Source organism: Doryrhamphus excisus, chromosome 4, assembly GCF_030265055.1.
Source record: "Doryrhamphus excisus isolate RoL2022-K1 chromosome 4, RoL_Dexc_1.0, whole genome shotgun sequence".
Taxonomy (NCBI): domain Eukaryota; kingdom Metazoa; phylum Chordata; class Actinopteri; order Syngnathiformes; family Syngnathidae; genus Doryrhamphus; species Doryrhamphus excisus.
In genome coordinates this window covers 14,617,234-14,631,947 of record NC_080469.1, presented here as the reverse complement: position 1 = coordinate 14,631,947, position 14,714 = coordinate 14,617,234, and the positions used below count along the sequence as shown (strand labels likewise).

Genomic DNA, 14,714 nt, shown 5'->3' with positions numbered 1-14,714 from the left:
AATCAAATCAAAGAGTGTGTAAGACGTGTTTTGGATCATTTTTGTCAGTGTGTTGAGGCCAAGGCCAAGATGAAACCTGAACTTTACGTGACCTCTCTGCTGCTGACATGCCTGCAGATTGGAGACAGTCGGTCATTGCACATAATCACAGCATGGAGCAGCTCAAGGCTCCTCATCAATCCGGCTGAACCTCTTCCGTCACCTGGGGAACGTTCACTGAAGTTGTCGGCTCCTTTTTGGAATTACTCCTTATTAATGTTTGAGTTGAGATAAAATAATTGCATTTTTACGGCATCTGAAATCTGACACCTTCAGTGGGTCCCCCAGATGCAATCATTCAATCAAAGAAATCACTGTAATATAACTCTAAGCATCAGAAGATTCAAGCATTTTGCCGTAAGTGTGTATTTGGGGGGTGAGACAAGAATATTAATGTGAGGGCCGTGACAAATTAGTAGGGATGTGTACCGGAAGTTGGTATCGTTGTGGCACCGGTGCCAACGTGAACAGAAGTAAAGGCGTATTGAGTAGATATTGGTGCCTTATTTCGCTGCTGAATTAATGCACACAACGAAAGGATGTTGTTACAGTAACTTAATTTTGTTCAATTAATATACGACTCTCATGTAGGATTAACTAGCAAACACTCTTATAACGGTAGTATAAGGCCCTGTCCACACAGGAATGCTTCAGAGAATTTTTTTTGGCGGGTTGAAAAAAAATTGCATCCAAACTGCCCTTGATTAGCAAATATTTGTATCCAGACGGGAACGGATCACACCTAAGTGTGGCGCTGTGAACTGACACGCAGGCGGCACCACGTGACATAATATCGAATAAGTCAAAGATTAATTATGACAAAGAGGAATTACATGTGCATCATTTTTACAATATAAGACAAGAAAATACCAGGACCGTGTCATGACACTTGAAATATTCAGGTGTTGGCTTGTCGTCAAAGCTCACTTCTGGTCACATCATGACGGCGACGGGTCGCTGACATCGTTTTAAAGAAGCGGATTGCTCGTCAATATGGAAAAGACGAAGGCGTTTTCGAAAAATACCATTTAAGGACACCCAGAATGCCATTTCAGTGTGGATGAGAGGCTGAAACGATATCCACAGTGGATAGCCTCGCATGTTGCCACAACTTTGTATCAATTATCTCTGGATTGTAGAGCGCACAGGTATGTAAGCCACACTGTCTAAATTTAAAGAGAAAAAAATATTTGTACATATATTATTGATATTTAGTAACTTTTGAAATACATGTTACAGTACACTATTCCCCTTGTGGGACTAATTAAGGCATATGTTATCTTTAAGCACCGGAATCGTTGGAAAACTACCGCTTTGGCACCGGTATCAGATATGTAAATGACACCCAACCCTACAATTAGTGGTGAGGAATTACTGTAAATACCAGTTTTGAGGCTTTTGTAGTCTCCCCATTAGACAACTCATTGGTTTGTATCATTCCGACTGTCTTCAATTGGCATAGATGGAAAAAGATGTAGGGTTTTATTGCTTCCTGCCCTGTGCCACTAACAACATTAAATGTCTATCTGCACAGACCAACTGGAAGACATACAGTATACACTATCGGTTCCAGTTAATTGGCATTCGTACAGAGTTGCAGGGAAACTACAGAAAGGCTCAAAACCGCAACTGTGGAGTTGTGATTGGCGAGTGACATCTACGTGTGAAGCCATGACGCCGAGCCCAGGGGGCATCTCTTTATGCACGGCTTCACGACCAGAAGCTGGGATACCTTGCAGTGGGTGGAGCTTATTGGGATGCCCACATTTGATGCAACAAGCACTGTTAGCGCACTCATTACTTCAATGCAAAATCCGCTGTGAAGACAGATGGGTAGAGAGAGACAGACAGAGAGAGAGAGAGAGAGAGACAGAGGGAGACACAGAAAGATGGAGAGAGGGTAGAGATAAAATAAAAGTGGAAAACAAGTTGTGACAGGTGTGGATGGATGGGTATGGGGGGAGGGTTCTGTTGCTGTGGGTATTGGTGGTGGTGGGGAGGGTCTGCTTTTGCAGCCAAGCACAGGAGGGTGGAGGGCCCACACGCCAAACCATGCCAGTGCTGACGAGGAGAAATGGGAAAAAAGGAATGAGACAGGATGAGACACCATGCTGTTTTGAAAGGGGGATATCAAGAGTGGGAGTTGTCCTGCTGTATGGTCTGGTTTGGAGCCGACGTTCCTGTAAGGAGGCAGAGGAAAGGGGGCACACACTCGGCTGCATGGGGCGACCAGTATCTGGCTGCACATACAATCTGGCTGGCTGGCTTTGGATGCACTTTGGATGAAAAGGATTGTACAGGTTTCTGCTAATTTGGAACATTTTTGTCTTGTTCCAGCGCTAATCTGACAAGTGCATCAAGCTTGGAGCCACTGATTCCCAAAATGAGAAATCCCCAATTAAAGTCATTCTGATTGTCCTTTAAACACTCATTATCTAATAAGTCATTTTTAAATACAAGGGAACCTCTAAACCTGCACAAACTTCACTACAGCATCAAAGGAGTAGCATTTTTTGCTTTTTCCTTGTCTTTTACAATAAAAGGACAAGTGTGAGAGAAGAAGAGCATGACTAGAAGATCATATTGACAACAGTAAGACTCCAGCATCGTTTACTTAATATCAACATTATTGAAAGAAAGTTTTTTGTAAATCGTTTTACAGTGGCTAACTTCTGTTTTTTTAACATTAATAGATGACGTGTTTACCACTTGTCTGGCCCTGAAAGTTGTTCTATTCCACTACTCCCTATGGGAAAATGTAAAAAATGTAGAGGCTCCACCGTGTATGGTCTAAAAGTGATATCTAAACTCTTTGGTATAAACATATGCTTTTGAGCCTAATGACTGGTGGGGCCTGGTCAGACGTGTTTGTGCGCCCTTTCCCCTGAAGAAGCCAGCTGAAGGAGGAAAGGGTGAGTTGTTGGGGGGCCAGCGTGGGGCCCCGCTTGGTTGCCATACCTTGCAGTGTGTGGTACTGACAGGGATTCCGATATTGGAAGCCAACACGACAGTGAGTGCGGACGCCAGTTCAATAGTGAATCCACTGTGGAGGGGGGAGGACAGAGGAAGAGGAGCAAAGACATTTTTTCACTGTAATGTCGGCAGGCTGGGGGGATATGAGTAGTGTTGTTGGGGGGGTGCTGCCGATAGCACTGACTGACCACATTCCGGCAACCATGTTTAACACAGCAAGTCACGCAATAGCTTAAAACAGCTTTAAAACATGCTGAAAACACACACACACACAATAATGGAAAACATGATCAGCTCCACCTTACTCACGCACACAAACATGTTTCCATCAGGTCTCACAGGTGGGGGGTTGTGTTTCCACTGCATACTACGTGAAACCTGAACAAACAAAAAATACTTGGACGCCGCTAGATTAGAAGAAACCCATAATCCATTGCAACTTCTTGCTTATAGGCAGAGAGGCAAAATGAATCCACATGGGCTTGAATTCTCAATTCAAGCCCATACCATAAGATACCATAAGATGGCAGTAGCCACATTTAGCAGTATCAACAGTCAGAATCCAGCAGCTTTATCTACCTCTGCATTCATTTTAAAATATTGGTTGCACTCCTTAGCTGTAAAAAGTTTAAGTCATTAGAGTATTAATGTTGGCTAAACAGTTTTGTCCTTGCAGGTATTACAACATCGGTGCTGGTGCCGTGTTACAGCATCTTCTGATTACGTGTGTGCTCCCATACATTATTTTAAAACTTAATTATTGTCTAAAAACATGAGACTGGCTGGAGAGGAATTCGCTATGAAGAATACACATGCTGAATATTGGCTGCACTTGTCTCAATCGTTCGACTGTTGGACTATCCTTAGGGATAAAGATCGTATTATAGGATCTTCCCGGATGTTGGAAGTATGGCGGGGAGGTGGATGATCAACAATCTCTTTATTGTAAAAACAACAGGCAACCGTCGGCTAAACCACGGCAAAACAACATCAGCAGACAACTGTCCTCTCTGCATCCTCCCGCACCTACACACACAAAACACACATACTGCCAGGTTGCAGATCCTCTGACACACTTGGACACTAAATGGACTGTCCCCATTAGAAGAAGACTTACAGCTCCTAGCTTGCACAGCTGATTGTAATACGTATATCATGATTTAAATGGTAAATAACAATTCTACAATACAGTCCACCACTTCTTAGGTTGTAAAAGGTTTGTTCATCCGCTTGGAGCGTTCTCTCAGTGGCTGGCAGGCAAAGCTATGTGGGAGTGGTTGCTGAGAGAAGGACATAAATGTCTCAAACGACTAAAACTGTTTATCAAGCTGCAATGTGCATCTCCAGTGCCCGCAGAAACAAATGTGAAACCGCATAATAGACGCACAACCATTCAAGCACATTAAGACACTGGCCTGTCCTTGCTCCCACACACACACTACTTTGTCACACTGTGGCATGGAAACAGACGCAAGGAGGAAAAGAGATCCTTTAGAACACAGAAGCAGAGCAAATTTGTCTTTGAGTGCTGGCAAGCTCTGAGGCAGTGATGGAAACAGGGGAGATTAGCAAAGAAAAGGAAGGAAGGACGGTGCCAAGGAAAGAGGAGAAATGAAGAAAGAGGGTAAAATCATGAGACAGTGAGACCGTGAGAATGACCATGTGGGAAGGAACAAGATTTAGAGGTGAGACATGAGGAAAACAAAACAAGACAAAGATGAGAAAGAAAGGGGATGTAATGAAGAAGAGCATTAAGCACAGACTACCAGGTTTAGGAGGGAGGGCATGAAGGAATGAAAGCACAAAAGGACGAGTCAGGTTGACATCCTTCATCAGCACCAGTGTTCTCAGTGTGACTGTGACCAAAGCCCCCTTCTACACTACCAAATCTACTTCCTGTAGCCCTGTGGAACGCCTCTGCCAGGCAACTGACGACACACACACCAAGTAAGAACAATCAACCATCAAAGAAATGAAAAATTAGGGGCTTGTTAGCATTATATCCTTGCTGCTTTGAATAGGCCGACATAACACACAAATGCACACTAGTTATGCTTGTTGTCAGCTAATATTAGCAATTTGTCCAAGTTTAGCTACTAACGTTAGCTATTATGTATAGCCTATAGCAGACAAGTATGCAAATAGCCAACAACAACAGTTATTTTATTCCTGCTGAACAAAAATTTTACAACAATACAGTTTAATTCACAACTGTGAACAATATAGACCTTTTTTGCACAAAATAACACTGGCGACTCCAAATTGTCCATAGGTATGAATGTGAGTGTGAATGGTTGTTTGTCTATATGTGCCCTGTGATTGGCTGGCGACCAGTCCAGGGTGTACCCAGCCTCTCGCCCGAAGACAGCTGGGATAGGCTCCAGCGCCCCGGCGACCCTCATGAGGATAAGCGGTAGAAAATGAATTAATGAATATTGCTAGCGTACGAGCCAGCAGTCATGTTCTTATAGTTTTTGGTATCAAAAGAATTTATGCTCCATGTTCCTTGTTGTCATGATTATGTGATCTTTAATATTCATCTAATTATTATCCGGAATTATCATCTTGTAGTACCTTGATGATATCATCTCGTAGTGCCTTGGTATCCTTGTGCTATGCTGTGCTCTAACCCAGATTTACATTCTTCAAAATGCCCTCTAATGTAAAATATAATTTATCTGTCAGCCAGAACAACTCAGTTTCTGATTTTGGACAGGGATTTCCAGGACTAGTATCATTTTGCTTTTTTTTTGGCATTGTTGGTAGGCAACCACTTTCAGCAGCAGTTAGCCAGTTAGCTTGGCCAGCTGTCAGTACTTGTAACCAGTTTATTTCAATGAATATGTATCTCTCGCCTGTCCAAGTTCAAGTTGAGGTTCAGCAATCTGTTCTGATCTTGTGTTCCCAAAGTGTAGTCAGGAAAGAACCAAAATACTTTGCAACTCTACTATCAATAGCAGACCTCTTGCCAGGTGCTCAAAAAAATGCAGCAGAAGTTAAGGCCCCAAGCAAAACTTAAATTATTTCCAACTTACTGATTGTTGTTCACAAATATGAATGAACGCATGTTAAAACAACCTAAAACTGTCCTTCCAGCAAAATACATGTAATCTGAAGTTGGCAAAAACAGTCTATATTCACATGTTTGTGGAACCAAACTCCATTCACTTTCCACTAGTCCAAATGTACAGCCAACATTTGTCAAATTCACTCTGTTCCCGTTTCAATTTGGCAGCAAACTATTTGGGCCTGAATTTTGCCTTATTAAGTAATGAAAGCCTGCATTGCTTAAAGAGGTAGCGACCGCAAACATAACCTTTTAAATCAAATCATTCTAGAAAATTTGGGGCTGCGATAGAAGCAGAAGCATTAATTTTTACTAAACGTGCACCAACAAGCATAGAGCTGATGAACAAGAACGTCCCTGAATATTAGCAAGGAAACGGCAAGCCAGAGATCGATCTGGTCATCCATGGTCAAGGATGCACGCTGGCAGCTGTTAAGGTCTCAGGACAAAGTGAGCCCTTGGGCTTTATGTGTTGCATCCTTTCTGATTTATTCATGATTATGTAACAAGTGGAAAGGCAGAAAAACAACAACAAACACGTTGCTCTTTCTCTGTGTAAAGGTCTAATATGTATTAAAGGCCATTTCCAAGTTAGTTCAGAACCATAGTCATACATCCATCCTTTTTCTATTGCGCTTATCCTGCTGGAGCCTATCCTAGCTGACTTTTAGGCGAGAGAGAGTACACCCTGGACTGGTCGCCAGAACCATAAAGCATCATGTGTAAATGTCATCCTTTTTTTTTCTATTAAATTTTTCCAATATAAAATCATAACATACTAATAACTACCAATAACTTGATAATCAGTACCGTTTGTGTATTTCATGGGATAACATGAGTTAATTACAGTAGTTTATCCGCCACTCAGCGTATTAAAATTCTGAGGCAATTGTGCGTTACAGTAAGTCCTGATATGTACATGTAAACACCTACTAGCCAAGTTTTACAAAACACAATTGGACATTGCCAAGCTTTATGGTAAAACCTGCAACAATTGCATGTCGGCAATCCATCCAAACACACACACACACACCATACACATGCTGGTCAACCTCACACTGAGTGTGCTTTCTCACCTTGATGGTGTGATGGGCGTCAAGTCTTTCCCCATGGTCTGGATGACCCGGCGGCCCCACACCCACAAGCCAGCACAGATGCCTATGCCGCCGTAAAACAGCAGCCAGATGGGAGTGGCGGCATCCTGCATCACGCCACCCTGGTCGTAGATCATCCACAGCGCCACCAGGGGTCCAATGGCATTACTGAAAAGAAGGAATATTTCCAAAAAAGTTTATCATTTGCTGGGAAAGAGGCTGTAATTAATTGGTCATTAGGGGTGCTGTGTGAGGTGAACACCTGACATCGTTGCCTCCATGTGCAAAGGAGCCAAAACAGGCTGTGAGAATCTGCAGGAAGTGGAAAAGCTGGAAAACCTCAGGCTTGTCCTTCTCCTCGTGATCCTCCTCAGCCAAGTCATCCAGAGGCACAGGAGCGGGCGCCCCTTCTTCCTCCACCCCCTCCAGCTCGGTGGCCAGCTTCATCTCCACACCACCCTCCTCTGCCTCTATCTCCGCCTCTGCCACGGCGTTGCAGTATGACGAGTAGCTGTCGTAGCGTACACGCTTCTTGGAGTACGACACGCTGTTGCTACGGCCGCCGCCGCCGCCCTCCCCGACCAGCTTTTCGCTGTCATCCCGCGACTCTGTGCGCATGAGCGGCTGGACAGGCATGCCGCAGATGGCGGCTGTATAGCAAGTGTAGCTGTTGTTACGACGCAGCAGGCGGTAGTTGTTGTCGGGCTGGGCTGCACTGGCGCCTGGCCGTTCGTTGTCGTCCATGCGGCCCAGGTGTATTTTATGTAGGAGGTCTTTATACAGACCTGAGTCCTTGTGCACAGTGTGGTATACCTGGCCATCGCTGCGCATATGGCCATCAAAGCTAAAACTGCCATTGGAAACTGGTGACTTGAGGCAGCCGTTGGTCATTGAGTGGGTGCGACCTGCAAGCAAGAGAAGTAGGTGGAAGGAGAAATTAAAGAGGCATCCATCCATCCACCCTCACTAGGGTCACGGGGGTATGCTGGAACTTATCCCAGCTGACTTCGGGCGAGGCGGGGTACACCCTGGACTGGTCGATTAAAGAAGCAATAACAGGTAAATCCAGTTATGGAGTTAGAGGCAGTTTTCAAAGTGTGTCACTGTGAGCCTCCATTATCCATCAATGTACAATGTAATTGGGCCTCCACTACTTTTCTTCTTCAGTTTTGTGGTCACCTCAAACTCAATTTACTCTCACACTGTAGAAACTCAAAATCAATTCAATTATGAGATGTGTTTACATCAGTACATCTCAGCCGGGGGCTGTATTCCAAGAGATGCATTTTAGCAAACAACCTCATTTTGCCACTGCCATTTGACACAAATTAAGTTGGCTTAGCATTATTGTGTTGTATTTTTCCCAAGATGATGTATTTGCACCTACATGGCAACACGTAGCAGCAAAGCTACTAAAATAAATGCTTTACCATAAACTCGGCCGTTGGGCATGACAGCGCCTCCGTTGGCCAAGTTGGTGAGCTCGCTGTTGGAGGTACGAGGGTTCCTTTCACTGCTGCCTCCAGTGAGCGGCAGCACAGCTTCGTCTGTGCCCTTCGCCCCGGGCAGCTCTTTAAAGACAGGGCCTTCCTCTTCCTCCTCGGGAATCTTGTCCAGGCTTTCGTCAGAAATCCTGGACAAGGCCTGCTCCTGCTTTAGACGACCTGTAAAATGGGAGGAGAGTTAAAAGGCTGAAAAGACATTTTTCACATAAAGGGGACCAATAATGCTTTTTCCACTTTTCTGACCTATAAATGTAGTTAGAATTAAGGATCGACCGATACATCGGCCGGCCGATATATCGGGCCGATATTTGCGTTCTTTACTTGAATCGGTATCGGCTGATACGCGTGTGTATTCGCCGCAAGATTTACAGACAGGCATCTGCCGGGCAGCTTTGTGTTGCCGGAGGACCCTGCAACACATGCAGTCGCGGTACCCCTCCCACACTGCAAGAGTGGTGAATCACAACAAGGATACGTGTTCAACTTTTAATTAGCCTCTAACAGTTAAACTTAGTTGAAATATTGCCACCTGCTTTGAAATAGGAAACATGAAACAAGTGCATGCAATATACGTGCTTGAAAATATAGTTTTGTTTGTGGGTCTGAAAACCAGGAATGCTGCTGAACGCTTCATCTTTAAAAGTGCCTACAGTTGTAATTAGGGAGCCGTTGATGTCGTTGGAGGCTAATATGTACTGCGAACACCGCTTTAATGTCAACGCTGGCAATTCAGTCCCATGGTGTTTGTAGGAGTTTCATTCAGCGAACGCCGGGCTGAGGTTAAATGTGTGTGCGCTCTCTCCTAGCACGTGCACACACACAGAACGGATTGGAGCTGCCGTGTCTGCTTTAGCTTCTGTCTTTAGCGTGCACAACACAAACTTTAATGATGAGAGAAATGTTTTATATATCGTACTAAATTGTGTCAGTGTGATGTGTTTGTGTGTGTGGGGGGGGGCGGGGAGGGGGGGGGGGTTTCCTACATCACAGTGAGGCGGACTTCCTTATGTTCCTGGGTACAACATCCTGCTGTTTGTCGAAGATTTCACTGTGTTAGCACAGAGCAATGGCTTCCAGGAAATATCTTTTCAGATTTGAGGGAATGCTAACTTGCCTAAAGTGGAAAATATAAGGTAGAAGTGGTTGGAGTTGCAGGTTGCCGACCAGAGAAAAATATGGCACTGTTCTGTGGACGTGGGTGGAGCTTGACCGTCCGCCAAATGTGTAATGACCACATTACCAATACCAATGTTGTGCCAAGATTGTCTGCACTCAATTAACGCTACGTTACCACTCTTTGGGTTCATACACGTTAAGTCATGGGTCTCCAACCTGTTATTAATGAGCTACCAGTAGCTCCTAACCACTTTTCAAGTACCTCCTCAAAGGCTTTATTCATTTATTCTCAACTACTATACTGACAAAATTAGAAAATGGGGTTCAGCGGTAGTCCGGAAGTCCGCTTGGGAGTGTGACCAATCAGTGGGCGTGCTCAAAGACGCGCCGTGGGTAGAATAAATTAAAACAGACTGTTTTGGAAAGCCAAGGAAATACAGCTGGAATAGGCGCAGATTCTGTAAGATCTATAAAGCTTGATGTATGAGTTAATGTGTGTATCTGCTCTACAGGAATTCACAACTCAATACAAAGGTCACAAAAATGAGCACATTAGGTCCTCTTTAAGACTCCATTAAAGAGGGTTTTTTTCTCAACAAATGTAAAACTAGACATGGCAGATGCTTCTCTGTCAGATTTTACTGTAGCTGGACTTTTGAAAACTACGGAACGACATTCCGCTGAAGAAACAAAACACAACTTCAGCCACCAGCTGGTTCAAAGCCAAAGAATTCCGTTAGAGCTAGCCCCCACCCCGACCCCTACCCTCACCCAGTCTAGTTCAAAAACATCCCCCAATCCAAACACAACTTCAGCCATTAACCACTTTGTTTTAGACGGATGTAATAATGAGCGAGCTAAGAGTGTTAACAACACCTATAATCCATCCGGGTATGCAGGTCACAATGTGTTTGGCAACAGGTCCACTTGGCCTCATGTGCAGGGTTCATGACTAGTCACAAATTCTGAACTTTAAGTGCACAGGCTCTGCTCTTTAGATCAATTATTGTAGCAGGTTGATAATCACAGCAACTCCCACTAAGCCATTGCTCACCATTAAGGTGGCATGAGTCATGATGGTGTGTTGGGATACCTACTTGCTATTTTCCTTCTCATCCATGGACAGACGACGATCCAAACCACAGCCGCACACACCAGTGATCCGGCAAGTGTGATGAGAAAGATTGCCCACACCGGGAGCATCTCTAAGCCAAGCACTGCAACATGATGACGAGGAAAAGAAAATATCAACATACAAGTATCTTAATCTATCAATACTTTTGTCACACCTGCAGTAGGAATTTTACAGTGGCATCAGCACCTCTTATGACTGACATGATAATTTGATCATACATTGGTGTGAGACTACATGCATCATGCAATTCTTACATGGTGCTCCAGTGTACATGATGGAGAAAGTGTTGATCCCAATGGTGGAAGCGTAGAACAGCGGCAGCGCTCGCAGGCCATTGGGAACAGAGTCTTCCTACATAGGTAAAAAGAAAAACAAACTGCATTGACATGCAACAATGAAGGCGAACAAGACACACATCTCAACATGGGGCATTGTATCCAAGTGGAGACTGAGGGCAACATGAAAACAGGCAGTTGCAGCAAAGTGGAGACTGTAGAACTGCATGATATTGAATTGTCTCCACAGCTCAGGCACAGCAACAGTGTAACATGACAAAGTGTGTGTTTTTGTGATTTGTTAACGGCCACTAATAACTTTCACAATGTCTGCATGCGTTGTAAAATGCTCGCTTACATTAAGAAGGCGAAAGAAAACACTGTGTAAACACACTGAAAAAGCCTGAGTCCCAAACACACTACTCTACTAGCATGCTCTGCTAAACTAGACAAACCCAGCTAGCTTCCATTCACACTCCATAAAAGGCGTTTTTCCACCGCCGTATCAACATATTTAGTTCAAAAATGAACATTTATTCTGTATTTATGTAGGGATTTAATCTATGTGGAAACCTTGGAACATCTTCCTTTTCACTCACATTACTGGCTCTCAACAAGCATTACTGCTCTAGGCTGCATGCACCCTGAATTACAGCTATGGAGTTCACACCAGAGTGACCCCGCGAAGAAAATTCCCACACCATATGGCGCAGACCAAAACTGTTTGCTGTCCCTTATTATATAAGCAGTCTGTCTTGGATGAATCAGTTGAGGAATGTGAGAATTCATCTTCATGGGAAAAATGTCCTAGAAAATGTGGAATTATGCAAAATAAGGGTATTTTTTTGTAGCTCCTCTTTCCCAAATGAGCCGGACGTTTTGATGTATCAATGTTGAGAAATCGGTTGGAAACTGTGGGAGTAGTTAGCGGACAAAAAAGGGTGTAATAATATTAAGAAATGGATGAAAAAGTGGTTCAGAATTTCATATGCTAGCATTCACAATTATATAACCTGTAAATGAGCCCTCTAGCGGACAAGTCTGAAACCCTATGTGAAAGCTATGGCATCACCATGGCAATAGCCGCTGAACTCTACCCCTGCTGAGTCAGATCAGCTGATGAGAAGCTTCTCCGATGTCAGTGTTGTTTAGCAAACAGTCGCGTGATATTGCTGCCGGTTAGACTATTTTAGCTCACACCGTTATTGTTGAAACACAGAGCTGTTGTTCTGTCTCTGTATGTACAGTCACATGCAAACACAGCAATGTTGTGGCGCACCATGACATGCACAGAATGCACCAATTCCTGTCTGTTATTTAAATGATACAAGGAGATACTATATTTTACAAAACAGTAATAAGGGTTGAGCCCCCTATAATGTTAAGCCATATTTCCATTTAGCAGTACAGTTCAAATCACATCATCATGACACAGAATTGGTAAATCCTAATCTAGTGCATTGCAGGATAGAGATAGCTTCACAAACACAATGACATCATCAGTTTTGCTACAGTAAGCTACCAGTTATTTTATGCAAGAAGTACTGTACCACTGTGCTTGGTGTTCTTACAGATCTTATATTCAAGTTGTGAAATTGTGATAACAGGTAATGACGTCAAACTATTCACTCTTGCAAGATGTGTGTGCATGTTTGAGAAGTCTGATAAATGACCCGCAAGTCAAATATAAGCCTTAAATATTAATAATCAAACGTTTTCCCTTTTAGATGACCCACACAGGACTGTGCCGAAACACAGCCCTGCTCCGATTGGACGACACCTCCTGTGAGTCATCAATTTTGCGTTTGTGACCTTACGATGATCCACCACACGTTCTCCTTCTGTCTCCGCCAGAGATTGCCTGTTATGTAAGATGAGATGCGGCGGTGTTGCCAAATCAAATGGATTTTATCAGTGCTGAAGCTTTTTAGACAAGTCTGTGTGGACACGTGTGTGTGTGTGTGTGTGTGTGTGTGTCTGTGTCTTCACTTTTTCTCCCCAATCTTACCACCAAGTACCTCCACATGTTGACAGTTTAAAGTATCTCAAAACTACAAACATTGCAACTTTTTTGAAAATAACAGCTTCTAACCTAAGGCAATCCAACTCAATAAGCAAAGACTATGGTGGCATATTCATACAGTTGCGTTGAGTAAAATTGTCAATTCATCGCAAAATGAAGCAATGACACAAAATGGCTGCTGCATTACTTGGCAATCCCAACCTCATCTATGCCATAACCCCTCCTATTTTGTCAATTATCATATCATATCATATCAGGTCCAATGACACAAACCCACCTTATTCAGGATGGTGTTCCTGATGAGAATGAAGAGGATTCCAGACATAAGTCCAGATAGCAAGGGAGAGATGAACCACGACGACACTGCAGAAAGAAAATGATCAGACAAGTGGAAGGCAACTAATAAGCTTTTTATATCATAGCAACTTGTATTAGCGTCTCCAGTCAGCCCATGTGAACCTGGGTCAACTAACTATGCAAGCAACGTTCTTCTCTTTCAACTGAGTTTCACAGCATTACCAATCTTAACCAGCTGCATCCACTGGACACCCTTGGTGCCGATGGCAACCATGGAGAAGCCGATGGTGGCGCCCACAATACAATGCGTTCCGGAAATGGGCAGTTTGAGGAAGGAGGCGATGAGCTGCCACACTGCCGAGCCTGTAAACAAAACATGTCATCTTACATGAATTTATGATCACAGCACATACCACAGCAAATGGACACATTTACTCCTCCACTATTTTTAGACACAAAAAGCCATTCATCAGTTTGTGTGCATCAGTTTGTGACACAAAATACAGTGTGACAGGTAGACCCTTGACTCAGGCTAGTTCCTTATCCGTGACCACACAAATAACTGACTGAATTGGAGAATCCAGACACCTGAGACACTGAAAGCGGGCTTATGTGATACATTGACAAATGAGGCAGACTGCCGTGACGTCATTCATTCGTGATGTCTGAAAATCATGAAACATGTACTCTAACGCTTGTGGATGCCATTGAAATCTGAAGGGGAAAAAAGCATTCAATTTAATTTGAGAATACCTAATCCATTGAACAACAATGTAACCGTTGTAATTTATATTAAGGCTGGACTCTCAGGGTACGACAATACGATTACAATAATACCTCAATATGATGATACGGTGAAAGAAAACTAACTTAATTTCAATTTCATAGTTTTTATTTTGCAGCCTTCAGCAGGGATAGGCTCCAACTTACCAATGACACTAATGAGTTCAAGGGGTATAGAAAATAGGTAGATATTTTACATATTTTAACTAGTACACAACCAGCAAGTGTGAAAAAGCAAACACTGTTTCAGTGCAACATAATAGTTAACAGGATGTTTATTTTAGGTATCTGACGATCAGTGGAGCTATTTTAAAGAGATAGTTCGGATTTAAGATAGTTAATGGGGCCACTTATGTAAAGAGTTTGGTTTCTCAAAACAATATGCGTTCAAAAGAGTAATGTATTTA

General features: G+C 43.3%; 1 protein-coding gene across 7 annotated transcripts in view; it reads right to left on the bottom strand.

The window, feature by feature from the left end:
• Positions 1–14,714, bottom strand: part of slc20a2 (solute carrier family 20 member 2) — a 43,572-nt gene that overhangs the window by 5,119 nt on the left and 23,739 nt on the right. For 4 of the 7 annotated variants that reach the window (XM_058069558.1, XM_058069561.1, XM_058069560.1 and 1 more), the window contains exons 3-9: positions 13,747–13,887; positions 13,505–13,590; positions 11,184–11,280; positions 10,892–11,011; positions 8,604–8,837; positions 7,436–8,078; positions 7,156–7,341 (exon numbers count right to left, since the gene is read on the bottom strand). In XM_058069558.1, the coding sequence (XP_057925541.1) occupies positions 7,156–7,341; positions 7,436–8,078; positions 8,604–8,837; positions 10,892–11,011; positions 11,184–11,280; positions 13,505–13,590; positions 13,747–13,887 (1,507 nt within the window). Of the gene's footprint in view, positions 1–1,771; positions 1,857–2,997; positions 3,083–7,155; positions 7,342–7,435; positions 8,079–8,603; positions 8,838–10,891; positions 11,012–11,183; positions 11,281–13,504; positions 13,591–13,746; positions 13,888–14,714 lie in introns of all 7 variants that reach the window. The other 3 variants (XM_058069559.1, XM_058069563.1, XM_058069564.1) reach the window with 2 other exon arrangements.